General features: G+C 36.0%; 2 protein-coding genes across 2 annotated transcripts; both read left to right on the top strand.

Moving 5' to 3' along the window:
• Positions 1–1,427: 1,427 nt before the first annotated feature.
• Positions 1,428–4,671, top strand: LOC109044927. Its single transcript, XM_042744655.1, has 3 exons — positions 1,428–1,532; positions 2,361–2,502; positions 2,912–4,671. Exon 3 carries the CDS (start codon positions 3,023–3,025, stop codon positions 4,352–4,354), a length of 1,332 nt encoding a protein of 443 aa, XP_042600589.1. The 5' UTR covers positions 1,428–1,532; positions 2,361–2,502; positions 2,912–3,022; the 3' UTR covers positions 4,355–4,671.
• A 6,256-nt stretch (positions 4,672–10,927) lies between these two features.
• Positions 10,928–19,417, top strand: LOC122140932. Its single transcript, XM_042746445.1, has 5 exons — positions 10,928–11,015; positions 15,352–15,394; positions 17,791–18,087; positions 18,978–19,262; positions 19,383–19,417. The coding sequence occupies exons 2-5, from the start codon at positions 15,352–15,354 to the stop codon at positions 19,415–19,417; spliced, it is 660 nt and encodes a 219-aa protein (XP_042602379.1). The 5' UTR covers positions 10,928–11,015.
• The last annotated feature ends 1,401 nt before the right edge of the window (positions 19,418–20,818 follow it).

The following is a 20,818-nucleotide window of genomic DNA, read 5'->3' as shown; positions in this document are numbered from 1 at the left end:
GTTCATTTTTGGAACACTAAGCTAAGGCTGTCAATGGAGGGACAGAAAGCACAGAGATTTAATTTAAAATACTCTTCATTTGTGTTTCAAAGATGAATAAAAATCGTATGGATTTGGAACAGTATGAGGGAGAGTAACTGATGACAGAATTCACATTTTTGGGTGAACTGTGCTTTTAAATAATGTTGTGTTTTATAGAAAAATTGTGTCATTTCACTTGACTATTGACTATAAGTCCGTAGCCCTTGTTTTTAATAACAGCCCTGTCTTTGTATAATTTTTTTTCCCCATGTATTTGAAAATGTTTATCTTTGTGACCACTATTTGGTGCAACACCAATAATGTACAAGTACCTGTTCATGTTTTCTTTTTTCTGCCTGTTGCTGTTTAAAACTAAAAAGTGTTCTACAATACAAACATTTTCAATGGTGCTTTACACATTGTTAAATTAAGTGATGTCATAATATTTTTGTCTTCACCTGTTTAAGGCAAATAAAAGCTACTGAACGCAATTTTAAGAATGTTTAAATGAGGTAAAAATAAACCATATTCAATTTATATATATTGTGCTGGATTTATTTGCTACAAAAGATAGGCCTATGCCAGGGCTCCTCAATAGGCGGCCCGAGGGCCACATCCGGCCCGCGAGAGAAAAGTGTTTGGCCCGCGCTAATTTCAAATAAAGTGGCATGAAAATTCAAACGCAGCATCAGAAAGCGACAGTAACTTACATCGTGTCTACACCGGACGCGAGCAGCGCGGCGCGACAAATCCCAGACAGAAAACTGCTGACTCGTTCTATTTATGACGTGCTGACACTAAGTTGAAATGATCTGCAATGCTTTGTCGCGTCCAGTGTAGATATACGATGTGACAGCAAAAACATGGCAAGTGTTAAGTAAAGAAAAGTGGACACTGAAAATAGATGATTCAAATGTGAATGGACTTTGAACAGTTTTGAGTGAGTGAGTGAGTGATACCATCTCTATGGATGCTGGTTAGCAGTGAGTTCAGTTGTAACGTAAGTTTGCTTTAGCATAATCTATTTTCAAGATCTGAGGTAAAATATCTATTGTTGCTTTGCTTACACTATGTCTATAAATATCACTAATATTCAAACTCACATTAGACACTTTTAACACTGAATAAATCACATAATCATTACCTGAGATTATCACTGTCATTTTTTTGTATGTTGTTCCTGCCGCGACGTCGCAGAAAATAAAAAGCATTTCTAAAAATAGAATTCCGTGTCGCTTATTGTCACGTGTCGCTGTCGCGGGTGGTAAGGACAAAAACTACATGGAAAAGATACTTTTTATCGCGTCACGTCTGTTTGGGACACACGGTGTTACAGTTTGATCCCCCAAAAAATCTAAGTAGGGGAGAACGGGGTAATGTGAGACATCGGGTAATGTGAGACACCCCCTGTATCTAGGCAACGGAATACATTTGTGGTCATGTGATCATTATGTTTTCAAGTCTCTCCCATTTTCCATTGGCCATGAAGGAGAGGACCTCATGGTGCTGTGGTAAGCATGTTTTTTTCACAAAAATATTTTTTTTGCATGTAAAAGTAAATTTTCTTGATGTCAACTTAATCAACTGTTGTGCCAAAGCAAAAAACTTATATCATACATGTTGATGAACTACCAAAATATAAAACCATGTGATGATGCTAGCTGAAGATTAGCCTGAATTGCTAAGAGAGATCATTTTTTTTCTAAAATGTGGCAGTGGGGTAAAGTGAGACAAATGCTGTGGGGTAAAGTGAGACATGAGAAATATGTTAAGTTTAGTATTAAACATATCTTAATGTAATATTACATTACATATGTTTTATTTTTAATGTTCTAAACATTGTAGAAAAGCCATCATGCCAAGGCAATACACCAGGAAGACAACCTGGGGCAAAACACCCCTAGAGGAGATGGAGAGTGCAGCCACTGAGGTCAAGGAAGGAAAGAAGTCTATAAGAGCAGCTGCAAGGGATAGAAATATTGACAAGTCAAGCCTCCTAAGATTCATAAAGAAAAAAGAGAAAGGGAACGTAAAATCAGTAGCCTGGGGTGCAGTAGCTGAGGCAAAGAGAATATTCACAGATGAGATGGAGGAGGAGCTTGCCAAACACTTGAAACAACTAGCTGAACAGTTCCATGGCCTTCATCCAGTTAAGTGCCGCCAACTGGCATTTGAATATGCAGAGAAAAACAATATCCCTGTCCCTGCCAATTGGAAAAAGACAATGTGCAGGTAGGCTAGGGTGTGCAAGAGATCACATGATTCTGTAGGTTAATTAAGGCCAACTGATCTTGCCACAAAGCTAAATCTTATAGCTAATAATGAATTGTCTACTCTAGGTGAAGATTGGTTTGGCAGCTTCCTAGCACGTCGCCATCTCTCTGTCCGAACTCCAGAGGCAACATCCCTGGGAAGGGCTACAGCCTTCAATACAACTACAGTCGGGGAGTTCTTTGACAATCTGGCTGTAGTGATGGACAGGTGACAAAATTAATTCTTTAGTTGCAAATGTTTTATGGAAGCTTTACCAGTAAGATTTGGTTTTGATTCTGATAAGGTTATTCCCTTGCCTCTCATCTTTAACAGGCATACATTCCCTCCACACATGATATACAATGTGGATGAAACAGGCATCTTTACAGTACAAAAGCCACAGCAGGTAGCCTAAGCTACACATAATACACTAGAGAGCACCACACTGATACTGAGTGGCTTGTGATAATGACTAGCTAGCTATTGACAGAATGCTGAAACTAAGGCTATTAGTAATGTTGTGAACCTGTGAACTGGAAAAAATTAATGGACTGAAAAGAAATACAATGTACCTTTAGACCACTAGTAGCCTACTGATTGTACATGCCATTGATTCTAAACTTTCTATATGATTCAGGTTGTGACAGAGAAAGGAAAAAAGCAAGTTGGTTCTGGCACATCAGCTGAGAGAGGAGAACTGGTGACTGTGGTGTGTGCAGTGAATGCTGCTGGAAATGCCACACCTCCCATGTTTATCTTCCCCAGAGTTAAGTTTAAGGACTGCTTCATGATAGGAGCACCCCCAGGAGCCAAAGGTACCTCCACCAGAACAGGATGGATGAATGAAGACACCTGGGCAGAGTTCCTTGATCACCTGATACAGCACACTAACTGCACACCTGACCATCCCATGCTGTTAATCCTGGATAATCTTAAGGCTCACATCTCACTCAAGGCAGTAGAAATAGCCAAGAGCAACGGTATTGTTCTGCTCACCCTCCCACCCCACACATCCCATCGCATGCAGCCTCTCGACGTGACCGTGTATGGCCCGTTCAAGACCCAATACAGCCGAGCACTTGATGGGTGGATGAGATCCAACCCTGGCAAAACAGTCTCGATCTACCAGATTGCAGGACTTGTGAATGAGGCCTTCATGTCAGCAGTGACACCACGCAACATCACTTCTGGATTTAGGTCCACTGGGATTTTCCCATACAACCGAGACACTTTCCCTGATAAAGCGTTTGCACCATCTATGGTGTCAGACCGGCCAAACCCTGAGCTGCAGCCTGCGAGTGCAAATGATCCCGATGGTCCATCCCCTGCAGATGATCCACCTGCAGATGAACCACCCGCTGCAGATAATTCACTCACTGATGCTAATCCATCCACTGCGCATGGTCCACATGGATGTACCTCACCAGCTGACTCAGATGTGCCGTGTGTTCCCAGCCAACCTGGATATGTGTCTCCTCGTGAAATTCTACCACTTCCCAAATGTCCCCCCAGAACACAAACCAAACGAAAGCGTGTGAAGACAGCCATCCTAACTGATACTCCTGAGAAGCAGGCGATTGAAAAGGCTTATAAAGAAAGACAAAAGAAACTGGCAGGGAAAAAGCAAAATAGTAAAGAAAAGGGAAAACCGAAAAAGAAAGCAACCAAAAAGAAAATCATAGTTAACAGCTCTGAGGAGAGTGATGTCCCTGTCCCAATTGATAATGTGTCTGATGAAGAGAGCTCTGAGGATGAGAGAAGTGATCCAGGAAACACAGATCTGTCCGTGGGTGACTTTGTCATAGTTAACTTTGCAACCAAACTCAGGAGCGTCCGTTACATTGGCATGGTTGAGAAAGTTGAGGATGACGAAATACTTGCACAATTTCTCAGAAGAATCCAGGGAAACACAAAAGATTGGGAGAGACCCACATTTGCTATAAAGGAAAATGATGTGGCACATGTTCCTAAAAGTGATGTGGTGAAGAAGCTGCCTCAACCTAAAAGGCCTGGAGGAACCACACGGAGAGAGCAACTCCTCATCTTTCCCTGTAACCTTCAGGGCTGGAATGTAGAGTAAGCCTAGTTGTAAAGTATGACAGTAGGCTGATGTTCTAATCCAGGTGGGTCTAGTCCTGTGTTCTGAGTCCCAGGCTGTTCTAGCTGGGTCTGATTGTCCTTTGCTCTGACCCCCCAGACACTAGCTGGCTCTAAGGGTCCTGTGTTCTGACCCCCAGACTGTGTTCTAATCTAACTGGTTCTATCTGTCATTTGAATGTTAATTAAAACATTTTGAATTATATTAGCCAATGTTCTTTTTGATTTTGTTCAGAGTGTGCTTAATTGACCAATCCCCATGATTCTGTTACTAGTCCGACATTAGTTCTGGAATCTGTGGTTGTCAAGCTAGCTGTGTGTGTTCTAACTGTTACAATGTGTTGTTATGGTAGTTTCAGAGTGGAAAAAGTAAGTGGATCAGTTTACCCCGAGCTGGTTCACTTTACCCCCTCGATTTTTCTGGTCTGTCTCAGTTTACCCCTAAGCTGGGGTAAAGTGAGACACAAGACAACTTTTTAAAAAACAATCATATTTTCACTGCCCTTCATCCTGAATACATTCCAATAATTTCCATTGCTAGGAAATACCCTGAATTAATGGGAAATGTGTAAATTTCACTGATATATCATTTTAGCTCGGTTATAGGGGAGATGTCTCACTTTACCCCACTCTCCCCTATAAAAATATTAATGCTGACAGATTTAATAATTTAATCTGCAATTAGGGAAAGTGGAGAGAAGAGATCCAGTCTGGAGATGAGCAGGAACAGTTTATTTGCATGGCAGACATGGAGATCCAGATTTTTTTGTTTGTTCATATGTTTTTAATATTCAACAGACAAAGTTCTTCTATATCTAAATGCAAAAATGTTCATAATTGTTTGAATAAAACAGACTACAGGGGGAAAAATCTGAATATTTATCTTGTGACCATATTTTGATTATTTTAACAAAAGCATAAATAATTTAATAATTGTAATAATTATATGTGTGTATATATATATATATATATATATATATATATATATATATATATATATATATATATATATATATATATATATATATATAGGTCAGTGGCCCTTGGCTTGGTACCGTTGGCAGAATTCGGCCCTCGATGAAAACTAATTGAGGAACCCTGGCCTATGCTATAATTTTTTAGAAATGGCTGCATAACGGATTTTCCATTTATGGTATGGAAGAAAATGTTAATCTAAAGATTTTTCCGTTTTAATGTTGAAGGATGTGTCCATAAATTTAATAGAAAATGTCCTGGTAATTTTCTGCCAGTACATTATCCGTTTTTTTACGGAATCTTTTTTTACAGTGTATATCTTTTAATATATTACATTAAATATATATTATCACAAATAGTACATAGACAAATAATACCCTTCTTCATTTGGCTTCTGTAAGTTTTAAGCTAGGCGGAGACCAATTTCTTAGAAATATGTCCACATGAGCCCGAATCTATATAATTATACTTACTTGATGTAAATATAATTCTGACCATGTGTAAAGTCCATCTTTCCCCAGGTAATTTCTTATTTTTTGTTACTTTGACAGCATTAGTTTTGTTTGGTGGCCACATCCATTCATTATTTCTGACCCAAATTGAAGGCATCACTTCAACTGCATTTGTCAGCTCAAAAAAAAACAGTGTGATACATTGTCTAAAGAAAATTACACTGCAGTGTTGTCATGTATGTAACTTTTTAAATTACTCTGTAAACACTTATCTGAAGACAATGTGAGAAGACACTATTTTTATGAACTGTAAATTCACAAAATGTTGACACCATATAAAAATGGTGCACATAAATATTAACTACTGATTCCATGCTGCATATAACTGTATGAATACATCCAAAAATCTCTGAACCCTTTGTGTGGTGTTCATATTTTTGTTGTTCAGCCAGCGTTCGTGTGTCTGGTTGACCCGCTGTGTTTTGGGGGTTTTAGTTCAACAGAATCAAACAATTTTTTTTGTTAAAATACTTAAATGTTTACTTTATCCCAATTACAAGCAATATAAACAGTACATATGGTTAAAATTTGCCCTTTACCTTTGTTATATCAGTGCTAGATAAGTGCTACTTGTTTTTTGTTTGTTTTTTTAATAAAATGTAATAAAAAAATAAAATCAATTATAAACAAGATATGAGTGTGTGTGGTGTGTGTGTGTGTGTGTGTGGGGGGGGGGGGGGGTTCAACAAATTTACAAATGAAGCAAAGCTTTTCATAACTATTGATTTATATTTATTTGAACTTCATTAGAAATTTTACCCATTCAGGTCAGTTTACACAACACAAGCTGAACACATGCAGTAACCATATCAGTCTAGATGCGTCACGTCACACTGTTCAGGGAACACGCTGGAGTCACGTGGAAACATTCAACAGTTTTTAATCAAGGAAACACAGGAAAAAATCCAGAACAGGCGCTTGAGCAACACATGTGGATCACAAATACACCCAACAGAGACAGATTACCCAGACTAGGACTTAAATACAGGGGATGATTGGGGAAACACAGGTGCATGGAATGACTAATCAAACTACTTAGAACGGGGACAGGACAACACCAAATAAGGAAACACACGAGGGACTACGGGGGCAAAACAGGTCCAAAAGTCTGACGAGATGACACATCAGCCTCACTCAGCACATTGCCTTTTCATACCAGCCTATACAGCACATGAGAGAATTTTCCTGTGTGTGTGTGTTGCATATGTACCTCTTGCACTTGATGCATGTATATTGTGTTTTTCTGTCCATCTTGGGTCCACACACTTCGCAGCCCTTCTTTGTGTTGCTGATGGCCCCAACCAAGAATAATGAAAAGATCAGGAATGCACCCTCTCCAAAAACATACGTTCCTTCTGAATTAGTGCAATCCAGAATCTGGGATGACAAGCTCAAAAGAAGACTCAATGTTCTGCAAATGAGTAACTGCCATCCATGTTGGGCCTGGTTGCATCCTTATCACATTGGCAGCCATGCGGGTTGGCTCATTTCTTGTGCAAGAAGACCATTCAATTTCACAATTAAATGGTATACAGTGTGTGGTCATTGAAAATTTGTTCATATATACGTTCTTCACAGAAGATGAGCAAAGGTCAATGAGTCTGAGTTTGAAAAAAATAAGTAATTGTATCATTTTTCTTTAGATTAAAAAAAATGAAATCGGGTCCCACAGACCCAAACACCATACAAAGGTTAAGTACAAGGTTAATTAATGATTGCAGTTTGGTTTGTTTAAATGCAGTAAGGGTATAACAACAAACTTGTCAAGAAATGGCAGCCTGGCTTACTTTTTTGCACACTGTCCACTACCTGAAAATGCCTTACGGTCATGGACAAATTAGAACCCATGAAGATTTCCAACACCCTAGAGTCAAATGATTCAAAGAAAGATTCCTGATATCTAAATTCTTGACCAACAATATATTCCACTCCCCTATCAACAATAAGGCTTTCAAGCAAAATCCACCTGTTGTGTATTCTGATGCAGTAATCTGTCTCTGAAGTTTTTATAACCACACCATCGATGGACAACACTTCAGACTGTTTCACATCTCCCATGAAAAACTCTCTGGTACTGCTCCTTCCATATGTTCTGATTCATAATATTGAATAAAGACCACAGTTGGAACTGGGTTTCTCAATTTCAGATAATTTGCTTATCACTTGTGTCAAAGGATTACGTGGGACTCTAACCACTTTTTAAAGCTGACCTAAGAAGATCTCCTATGGAAAAAGATTAAAATAAATCCAAATTACCATGGGCTTTAGCATCTTCACAAAGATGCATCAAACCATGAAAATTGTAAACTTCAAATTCCTGGCCATTAAGCTGGGCAAAATGTTCGACAAATAATAACAAAATAGAATTTGCCAGATCGTTCATCCTCAAACAATATTCTGAATTAACTAAAAAGTACACACCAACTGACAAAAGCATAAAATTGTCATAAATTTGAGACTTCAACTCACCCCTCAGGACAACAGTCACAGTGTATGTCAATTCATTCACCAGATGTTGCAAATACTCTGATAAAGACTTTTGTTCATGATAGCCACCGAAAAGACCAATTGACACTGGTTTCTCGCTGTATCACATCAACACACTAAGAATGGGCCAAAACTAAGTACTATTGCTCTTGTGGTAGACCATCAAAATTCAGCTGTAATTTAAAGGAATGTCTATCTGGGACAACACACCACACATTATTGAACAGTCTATGCAATGAGTTTAGTACTCCAAAATAGAAAAAGAGATTCACCTTAAAAAGGTTTTAGTTTTAGGTAATGTTCGTCCATCTTTTGGCAGAGAGGGATGCTGAACTTGTAGAATGCTGTTGCAGCGCAACCAGAGAAATGCTAAACTCAGAGTCCCAGTCAGAGAGAATGAACATTATTTCATCAATAGCAGTACATGCCTCAGTATGATTTATTTCCTTGCCACCGGACACAAATCTATCTTTCAGAATCTTGCTCATTCTGTCTATCACTGCTGCCCTGTAACTAATCCTTATACCAAACAGAAGTTACATCAATGAAGCCATCCTCACGATTTCTTTCTCTGTCCCACTGTAATCTGTCCCACTCATTTTCTATTGATTGTAAAAGTCTAATTACCCTCCATACTACAACAGTCTCTCTGAAGTATTTAAAAGTTTGAACCCCGAGCATAGCTCTGTGGGGTTAAAAAAAAAAAAAAAAGTTGAACAATAGAAAAAAAAAGTTCTCAAGCTTTATCAGTATTTTTATGAACCACATACTGTAGCTCTGAAAAAAAAAAGTCTTGCAAGATCATGTCAATAGTTTTAGACCAGTGGTTGCCAACTGTACTTGAAACTAATTTTTAATTAAACTTTAAGTAAAACAAACAAACAAAAAATGGATTGAATTAAAATTCATTGTCATTGTTTTTATTTCATTAATCAATTCAAACTCTTACTTGAAATACTATTATTTGAATCTTATTCCGAAAACATTACATTTCCTGATTTTCTATTGGTAATAGTTATTTTTTACTATTCATCCTCCTGGTTCAGCTTTGTCATTTCTTATTATCATTTTAAGGGGTTTTGTTTTTTAGAATATAGTTACAGTTTCAGATATAGCTTCACTATCATAAAAGTGTGATCAGGAAGTTGAGAGACCATGTGTGAAAAAAATGAGGTAATGTTAAGCTTGTTTTGTTAAGTGGCTGATCGTTCAGAGTATTCTTAGGAACTACAGTATTTGTGTGGTCCGTTAAACTAAGAAACCACTGCCAGGCAGCCACAACTGACTGCATTCTCACTGAAATTGCATCAGCTTGTCTGGGTGAACTAATGTTATAGAAAGGTGTGACACCAAATGGAATTCACATCTACAAAATTGCTACATTCCACACTCCCAAATTGTGTCAAAGATGATTGATGATAATGAAAGACAAGCTGTGATCAATGTGTCAAAGTGCTAGGTGATGATTTGGGTTTGGGTCAGAGTTTGAACATTAGATTTTGTTTTTATAACGTTATTATAACATTATTTTAACATTCCCATAACATTATTAGACCGTTTCCCTAACCTCTTTGATGCTATATGACTACCCTGCTGTACGTCAGTAATCATCCAGCACACTTGTGACCCAGAATAGTATGAGCTGCATAGAAATGATCTGTGGTTGCCTAATCAGTATTATATGGACACCTTACCAGTATTATAAAAAACTTGTTTTTATCTATTGCTTAAAAATAAAAATAATCTGAGCACATCAACCATCATATGTAAGATTAAATAAGATTAAATCTGTACATTTATAGTAAGATTACAGGGTACCCAGACTTTACATTTCTTCAGCAACAAATAAAAATGATTTCAACACAATTTATTGTTTCTGTGTTTAGTTATTCTGAATGGATGTGTGTACTGCAGTAGGTATATGCAGTCAGCAGACGGTTGGTTTAGGTTTTTTTTTTGCCATCACCATGTGGTCCTGTTTGGTATCGCAACTTGACTTCTCTAAAATGTAAAAAAGCTCTTTGCTGTTGCACTGTACACATACTATACAATTCTGATTTTTCTTTTAGCATTGTTTTTCTTTCCTACATGCTTATATGGGCTCATATAAATTGTTTTTTTGGTGTCCTTTTAGAGTTTATAAGTGTCCTTTTTTGGAAATACATCTAAATTTATCTTGAAAATGCTTGCAGAAAATTTTTGAGAATCACCCTTCAATCTTTTGGTTTACTTTGCTGGATACAGCAAATAATGATGAAATAAACATTTGAAACAAGATAAATGGTTTATGCTTAATTTCATGAAGTGTGCAATTAATTGTGATGAATCACAGAAAAAGGGTGAGATTAATTAGATAAAAAAAATTCTCAGTAAAGAGAGCAGAGAGCGGTTCACTGCACACTGACAGATGAAGCTTTCAATGAGTAAAGAGCAATGGCATTCTCAAGAATTGTTGACGGGTCCTTACTGCACACTGACAGATGGAAACCTGCAGAGAGGGGAGAGGGGAGAGGGGGGAGGGGGGAGGAGTGGTTTGACCACATGACAGTAGAGGGGCTGAGCTAAACTCTATAAGACTCACAGGATGCTCATACAGACAGTAATTTACAGCTCTGTTACACGGTTAAATTCAGAATTTTCTACGGAAACATCCATCATATTAATGAAACTGTGAGTACATGATCTTTTTGTGTGAAGATTGTCTTCGTTAAAACTGCAAAAATAACCTACCTAAGCTGGTTTTCCTTTTAGAAAGTCCTTGTTTTTCTGTTAACGATGTTGTTTGAAATTCCAATACATCTGTTTCCTCCTTTTAATAATAAAAGTAATTATAATCCACATGCAAGAGAGGCATGCTTTTTTGTTGATAGTCACCCTCCTATTTTTAACCAGCATCTAAGGTGACTATATTTTGTCAAGCATTGCACTATAGTTGTTCATAAACATTTACCACTGCTTTTTGGTCAATGTTTTTTCGTAGCATTGTTGAGATGAAACCAAAATCTTAAGAGCACACAGACAGATTTGCATCTACATCTGCATCTCATACATGAGTATGTACAGTAGGTGGACAACCAAAATGGGTAATACCGCCGCCGCAAGGCCGCAGCGTTAACTGCAAATCAGTCGCGTGTTAAAGTTATTAGCGAAACTGCCGCCAGGTGGCACAAAGGCACGGGTTGCAAACTGACTGTAATTGTAAAATTTTGGTTTGTAAACGGAGATGAAACGACGAAGTAAAACAACAATAACATTATAATATAACATTGTAACATACTTAAAAACCATTAGAAAATTTACAATGAGTTAATTTCAAAACGTGGGATTAAAAGAGAATTAAAAGAAAGACCTTACCACAAAGGCTCTTACTGCTTGCTACTGTTATTAAACATATATATATATAAATACACAGATTAAAAGGTAAATGTTTTCATTTCAGTTCATTCTTGGCAAAAAAAAAAAAATAAAAAAAAAATAATTCTTTATATATATGCAGAGCAAAATGAGAAAGGTCCATCATTTAGAAATAATTCTTATTAACTCTGCTATCATTCTTGATTTTTCAAACTCTGAATTATGCCTTTACTGTGTGACCAAAAATGGAGTATTTTCTGTTTCAGCTGTTTGATCGCGCTGGTGCGTCACACACACATATTCATTGAAAAAAGTACAACTGTTCACCGTGCCATTCGGCGTGAGCAGCGGTTTACTGGCATATTAATGATTTTTTTCCATTGATACTAAAATATGCGTGAACTACAAAGCCTATTTTACCTAATGAATAATAGTTTAGCTTTAAACTGGGCAACATCATGAATATGGAAATGTTTGTATTTGTCCCAAATGAAAGAGGTAAGCCCAACCTTACCTTATGTTTCGCTTTAAATTATTATTACTTTGTTTGTTTATAGCTAAGCCTATATTATTATATACTGCAATTATATTTATCCATTAGAATTATATATTTTTAATTCTTGTTCTGTTCTGATTGTTACATTTAAAGGATTTGTTTTAAAGTGAGGGGAACTAAAAATTATCCTGCAGTACATTATAACATTATTAGGCCTACCATTATTATTTCTGAATATAATAAAATGCGACTTATACATGACATATTTTTTTCCTCTCACAAACTTAATGCATTTTTAGCATGTTTTTAAAAAACATGCAACAAACAAAAATAGGGTATTAATTCGTTAAATTTTGTTACTGTTGGTTAATCTAGACTATGTTGTTAACTATTTACAAGGTTCGTGTTTTTGTTTATCCCCATTTTTTTTCCCCATTGCATTACTTTAGAAAAAATTACCTCCTCCCCCCTAAAAATTGTGCATGCACATTTACATTGTGTGCTCTGGCGCAGAACCTGTCTCCTGCGTTGCTTACTGTGGACAATTTATTTTTGTTTATATGTTTGATATGAAGGTTGCTGTCCTATTTTATACAGGAATTGTTCATTTTAAAAACAATCAAATTATATTGTTAGTTTCATGGTAACATGCAATCAAGGTCTTCTGTTACTATACAAGATACAAGTTCATTTAGGCTATTTAACATGAACTGTGACATTTTCACCAGTTTCAACTTATAAACTCTGATTTTAAAGTCAGTTTAATAGTATTGAGATTCAAGTTAAATTTAGTATAAAAAAAAAAAAACTGAAGGTCTATGAAACGTCAGTCAATAAAGAATTTTTTTTTGTAAACAATGGCACTTAAAGTTTTGAGCTAAAACATTATTTCAACCACATAGCCCGTGAATGAATAAAAATGCATACTTTTCAATGAAAGAACATTTAAAGAGAGTGTAGGTTGCTTCTGGTGTTTGGATTGATACTTCAATATAATGAGGTCCAAGTTTAAGAATAGCCAATACAAGGTATTTTTTTTTTCTTCAATGTATTATTTTCTCTCTCTAAAAAAAAAAAAAAAAAAAAAAAAAAGTGACGTGAGAATAGTTGGTGACCCCTACTCAGAATTCGTGCTCATTAACCCATTTGCACACACACAGAAGTGAACACACACACACACTGTGAACACACACACCGGAGCAGTGGGCAGCCATTTTTAGCTGCGGTGCCCGGGGAGCAGTTGGGGGTTTGCCTGCTCATGCACCTAATTGAATGTGGAGGGAGAACTGTACATGCACTCCCCCCACCCACAATTCCTGCCGGCCCGAGACTCGAACTCACAAGTTGGGAGTCCGACTCTTAACCATTAGGCCACGACTTCCTCCCCCCCCAAAACTGCAAATAAACATATTTAACAGCATTAACTTCAAATGAAATACGTCTTCCTTCAGGTAGACTGAATGTTTTCCTGCCATGCTAAATGTTGTGCTCATAATAAATAAGTTGCATTCGCCTCATACTGATTTTGTAAAATCAAAACTTGCGGACGGTGAACCTGGGTGCAGTTAGCGAGAGTCGCGCTCGCTGTGAAGCGGGAGCAGCTCACTTCAAAAAATGGCTTATCTTACTTAGTATTTTTGTCTGGTTTCTAGTCAAAATATCTTACAATTCTTAAATCAAGATACTTTTGCTAGATAAGCAAAATGACTTAAGATATTTAGTCTTCTTTTCAAGGGGAAAAAAACTAAATTAAGCGCATTTTGCTTAAAACAAGTGAATGTAGCGATATAAAACAAGCTGCTGACGTGTATTTTTAAAGAGGTTTTTGGATACCCCACTGGCAGATAATTTTACTTGTTTTAAGCAAAATGCACTTAATTTAGTTTGGTCTTAAAGCCTGTCTCAAAGGCCTACGTTCACAAATAACAATGATTTTTGCCAAAAAGAATGATTAATTATCAATTGAGAATTTGTTATTATGTGAGAAAATAATAAATAAAAAGAGTAGGGCTGCTGTGTGTGCAGGCAGCAAAATTTAACTCAGTAGCATGACAACACACGGCGCTAGCGGGCAAAAAAACAGACCGCCCCACCGGGAATCCTCCTGGTGCTGCCGATTAGCCAATCCGGCCTGATACAGAGATCAGCATTTAAACACTATAATAAACACACAAGAATTATCTGCCTGATGACACGGATATTTTTTTTTTATTGCGAAATGAGATGAATGAAGAGTGGGGGTTGAATAATAAAGGTGTGAATCTCTTGCTCTTTCATATGGACAGTGTGTGATGAGGGTTTCAAACTTGCAGAGCAGGTTTAGGCAAAGTGTTTTCATGCCTCATTGGGTTTGGCTTTTGCAATTTTTGCAACTGCATAGTATTACATACAATATAATATGTTTTTGTTTTATCTCAGGAGAGATGAGGCACTTCTGAGAGAGACAAAAAAACTGGCGAAAGACCACGCTCATCTGCCAAAGAGACAAAAACTTTTGTTCTTAATGTAGGCCTATAGCCTATGCTTCTTTGTACTATTTTCAGTTTTAATTGTACGTGGCAACGCTGCAGTCGTTTTGGCAATACAAATGTAAAAATATATTGTGACATTAAAAATAGATTGAGACAACATTTTGTAGACTTTCTGTGATTTACGATGCACAAACCAGAAGCAACAATATCTGCAGAATGGAGAAATGGAGAAAGTTTCATCTGTGAATATGAAATATTGTAACTACAGTGTTTTTCTTTCATTTTCCTCTGACTGCAGCCATCAAATGTAACACACCAGCGAGGCAAAGCTGACGGCTATTCACGAAATTTGCTTTGATGCGTTTGTTTGATAACTTGTGGTTAAAGCGCCACTCAGCGGTCAAAAGCTGCAAATGCACTCTGCAAACGTGTCTGCGACGCTCGTGGTGGTAGAAAGCACACTCTGGTTGGCCACCTACTGTAGTGACAATGTTTGATTTAAACTTTGAATGTTTTTTTCCTGTTTTACTTCTTTCATTTAATGGGTTTCTCGGCATAACAATATCTAATAATTTTGTGCATTCTGGCTCATTTTTTTTAATCTAATGCTCTCCAGAGAAGCAGGCTGTGTTGTCGCTAATGTGTTTTCAGAATCTATCTCCAATACTGATCTTTTCTCAAACAGATGCTGAGTGTTTGGACCCTCTTTGCAACTACTGTTTTTGCAGGTATTACAACATTTGTTTATTATCCATACTGAACATATGGGTCAAAGATGAAAAGGGTGTTTCAAGCTCCAAAAAATAAAAGTATAATACAGATTTAATTTGAGATTTTCCCCCCATACATTAGAATGTGTCCTGTTTAATTTTATATTGTTCTGAACAAAAAAAATGACTATCATGCATTTTTTTTTACTATGATTTACAGTAGACATCCACTAAAATGTCATTCAGTGTAACAATATTTATATACCAAAAAATCTTGTTAAACATGAATGACTTGATTGCATATTAAAAGACTATATTTAAGCATCACAGTGCAGCCCTCAAATACCAATTAACTTTAATTTTTAAATCTTAATACTTTGCTAATGTCCTTCAAACCACTAGGTTTTACCCATTTGTCAACGAGGTTTTTGTAAGGAAGTCATATAAAATATATAAAAAATGTATATGATCACATATTCTTTTTTGTATTTTAATAGGTACAGGTCAATTTTTATTCTACAAGGATGCACAAAATTGATCAAAAGTGACTTTAAATTGATCAAAACATGTTTGTAATTTTAGGTTTTACCCATTTGCCATCAAGAAGTTTTTGTAAGGAAGTCATTTAAAATATATAAAAAATTTGTATGATCACATATTCTGACCTGTACCTATTAAGATACAAAAAAAGAATAGGTATATTGTTTAATTTTTACATAAATATATTGGTTATGCTGAATGACCATGGTTTATTACTCTGAATGACAGTTTGCCAAAAAGAGAGATAATATTGGCATTGTTCCCTTAACCAATTCTTCTTTTTAGTCTATGTCATTAAATTGGTTTTAATAATATTCCTGAGCAAAATGACTGCACAAGCAGATGTTGAAATATAATAAGCATTTTATTCTACTGTTCTGATGCCCCCCTGCCATGCTTGCTTTGTTTCTGACTTGCTTTACCCCAAAAATTGCTGTTTGCAGCTATATTTATTAATGCTTTCTGTTTGCCAACATAAATGACATTATCAGGATTTGTGTTGTCAAAAGACCCGGTACCTCCGTACCAAGTTGGTACTAAAAAAATGAAAACGTTACGGTACCAGGTTTTTTTATGTACCAGTGGTACCGAGTGCCCGGTCAACCTGGTTCTTGATACGCTATCTGAGAGGTGCGTAGATATAATGAATGAAGTTTCTTTAGTAACTATTTAATGATCCTATAACATTTATGTTAAAAAAAAAACAAGAGGACATGATGCTATTTACTATTTTTACACACACAAGGCTTTTAAATGAATTGTGAATCTAAAATATGCGTTTTAGAGAATGAACAAATGGTTAACATTGTGTCATATCAGTCAGAAAAGCAGTTCTGGGATTTTTTTTTTTTTTTTTAGCTAACTTAGATTTTATTGTTCGCTGAATAACTCTAAAATGATTTCAAAAGCCCTTTAAAATTAAATATGTACACAATTTGAATTAAATGAAAGTATAGTCAAATTTTTTAATTAGCATGTTTCTGTTTTGCTTTGGTAGCTACCGAAATTGGTACAGAGAACCATGGATTTTCACTGGTATCGGTACCGAATACTGAAATTTTGGTACCGGGACAACACTAATTAGGATGAGTATTTTGGGTGGAGAATCCCCTCAGTTACCTCGTTTGATCTTGTGAAAAACTGTAATGAGGGGAGGTTCTCTGTTCAGAAATATTGGCTAGCTGTTATTCTGACAATTGCACACCAAGTACGATAACTATAATGATAAAAATAAAGATATATATCGTTCAAAATAATAATCATAATTCTAAATATAAAAGAATAGCAGATTCCACAGTACAGCTTACAATAACTGCACTGTGTATCTATATTTTTGGAATATAGGATATTATTTTTTTTTTTCTTCTAATTGATATTATATTTCAGGAATTTAGGTGAGTCTGAATGACCTCTTGACAAACTGCATTTTCAGGACAAAAGTCCCCTGGTTATATCACAACTTTAAAAACATCAAAAAAAAAAAAAAAAAAACAATAAGACAAATGTATTTTTTAACTTGGTATTTTATATTCTTATTAAAGATGTAAAAAAAAATCCGGACCATTACACTGAATGACAATTTGTCACATTGGAACATTATTTGCCCCATATTTAAACATTTTATTTTCACCAAAGTTTTTTGAAATATAAAAAGTAGACTCTTCACTTGCATTTAAAATGTCTTTTTATGTATAGAAAACTACTTTTTTTAAACGTAATTTGAGTCTTATCTTTGACCCATACACAAGAATCACAGGACAAGTTGAATCATGTTAATTCAAAACAGCAGTCTATACTTGACTCTAACTGCCAGCAGATCTAAAGAACTCCTACTCATGTTGCAATTCTAAAGAAAAGTGGGTTTCTCCCCTCAGCATCAGTCTCTGCAATATCTCGGAGGATTATAATCCACGGCAGTCAGTTGACTCTGGATCTTCCTGAGAGGACACAGAGGTTGAAGTTTGTTAGTGCTGATGAAAGTGATAAATTTACTATCTGGGAACACAAAAGCTCTTCTCTCTCGCCAAGTAAACCCAGTAAAGGCCAAGTGAGCAGTGCCAGTAATGGCTGGACATTCAGAATCCAACATGTTACTTTTGATGATCAGGGAACCTACACCCTGCTAAACCAATCTGGTTCAACCATCGCCAGTTATATATTGAAGGTCAATGGTGAGTAGTAATTTAAAGGGTTACTCCACCCCAAAATGAAATTTTTGTCATTAATCACTTAGCCCCATGTTGTTCCAAACCCGTAAAAGCTACATTCTTCTACAGGACACAATTTAAGATATTTTGGATGAAAACAGGGAGGTTTGAGACTGTCCCATAGACTGCCAAGTAAATAACAGTGTCAAGGTCCATAAAAGGTATGAAAAGTTGTCTATAAGATGTGCAATCTGGGTTATATGACGCGACGGGAACACTTTTTGTAAGCGAAGAAAGCAAAAATAATGACTTTATTCATAATTGCTTTGTCAGTGGTCTCCTCTGTGTCTCTCTATATCACCATATGCTGCGTATGCTCTTCTGTGTCATCCGCGCCACAAGGATGCGCTGTTTCTACCTGTATTTAGTTTTGATTTGATATAAAACTGTGCATCCTTGTGGCGCGTAAGACACAGAACTGCATACGCAGCATATGGTGATACGGAGAGACACAGAGGAGACTGTTGACAAAGGAATTTTCGAATAAAAAGTTGTTATTTATGTTTTCTTCACTTACAAAAAGTGTTCCTGTCACTTCATATAACCCAGATTGCACATTGTATGGCAGATGGAGTATTATGACGACAACTTTTCATACCCTTTATGGACCTTGACACTGTTATTTACTTGGCAGTCCATGGGACAGTCTCAAGCCTCCCAGTTTTCATCCAAAATATCTTAAATTGTGTTCTGAAGATGAACAGAGCTTTTACGGGTTTGGAACAACATGGGGCTAAGTGATTAATGACAAAATTTTCATTTTGGGGTGGAGTAACCCTTTAATCCTCCATCTCAGAATAATATCTCTGTGACTGTCCACATATCCTCATTATCTGTCATTCTCTCCTTTACAGTCAGCAAACAAGTCATTGATTGTATCGCAGGTGAAACTCTGACCATATCTCTGGCAGGACTCAAGCAGAGTGATGCCACACTTCGATTTTACAGCAATTATTCATCTATCACCCTGGTGGAGAATGGAGTTCCTGTGGGACGGAATCACACAGACTACATCAACCGACTGAAAGTGACCAGTGAATCTATTAAGGTTCTCAATGTGAGCGCGTCAGACAAGGGCAAATACAGGCTCACCGATCATAAAGGAAGACTTGTCTCACTCAAAGCAATGATACTAGTGGGTAAGGGAAAATATTTTAAAATTACACATTTTTTTCCAATTAAAAGTTTTATTCTACAAGGATGCATAAAATTGATCAAAAGTGACTTTAAATTGATCAAAAACATGTTTGTAATTTTAGGTTTTACCCCATTTGCCATCAAGAAGTTTTTGTAAGGAAGTCATTTAATATATAAAAAATTTGTATGATCACATATTCTGACCTGTACCTATTAAGATACAAAAAAAGAATAGGTATATTGTTTAATTTTTACATAAATATATTGGTTATGCTGAATGACCATGGTTTATTACTCTGAATGACAATTTGCCAAAAAGAGAGATAATATTGCCATTGTTCCCTTAACCAATTTTTTTTTTTTTTAGTATTAGTCTATGTCTAATGACACAGTTAAATGTCTGTGTCATTAAATTGGTTTTAATAATATTCCTGAGCAAAATGACTGCACAAGCAGATGTTGAAATATAATTAGCATTTTATTCTACTGTTCTGATGCCCCCCTGCCATGCTTGCTTTGTTTCTGACTTGCTTTACCCCAAAAATTGCTGTTTGCAGCTATATTTATTAATGCTTTCTGTTTGCCAACATAAATTACATTATCAGGATGAGTATTTTGGGTGGAGAATCCCCTCAGTGACCTCATTTGAACTTGTGAAAAACTGTAATGAGGGGAGGTTGTCTGTTCAGAAATATTGGCTAGCTGTTATTCTGACAATTGCAATCCTCAGTGCCTTTCTCTTTTTCTTGCTTAAGGCACGTTCACACCAAGTACAATAACTATAATGATAAAGATAAAGATATATATTGTTCAAAATAATAATCATAATTCTAAATATAAAAGAATAGCAGATTCCACAGCACAACTAACAATAACTGCACAGAGAAACTATATTTTAGAAATCTCAGAGCGTTTCTTTTTTCTTTTTTTTTTTCTTCTACTACTTCATTTTATATCGCAGGCAATCAGCTGGCCACGGGTATCAAACAGTGAGTTTGGACAGTAAAGTTATTCACAACATCTACTTATTTTTTCAAATAATCTAACTGCTTTTCTGCAGCACCACGCAGTCTTCAGGGTGCCATCTGATGATGTCACTGACTGTTGAATGACCATCAGTTTTTAAATGATTTCAGAAGGGCTACTTTTTCCTGTTACACTGAATGACCTCTGAGAAACTGCATTTTCGGGACAAAAATCCCCTGGTTATATCACAACTTAAAAAAAATAACAATAAGACATAGTTATTTTAATATAACACAGCCAGCACTTACTTGAAAATGCTAAGACAACAAATTTATTTTTTAACTTGGTATTTTATGTTTATTAAAAAGTGTGAAAAATAATAATAAAAAAATTCGGACCATTACACTAAATGACAATTTTTCACATTGGAACATTATTTCCCCCATATTTAAACATTTTATTTTCACCCAAAGTTATTTGAAATATAAAAAGTAGACTCATTACTTGCATTTAGCATGTATTTTAATGTATATAAAACTACTTTTTTAAACGTAATTTGAAGCGGACACCAAAATGGTGACGTCTCATCTTT

Source organism: Cyprinus carpio, chromosome A4, assembly GCF_018340385.1.
Source record: "Cyprinus carpio isolate SPL01 chromosome A4, ASM1834038v1, whole genome shotgun sequence".
Lineage (NCBI taxonomy): Eukaryota > Metazoa > Chordata > Actinopteri > Cypriniformes > Cyprinidae > Cyprinus > Cyprinus carpio.
The sequence above is the reverse complement of the archived record's forward strand: the minus strand, read 5'-3'. Positions and strand labels throughout refer to the sequence as shown.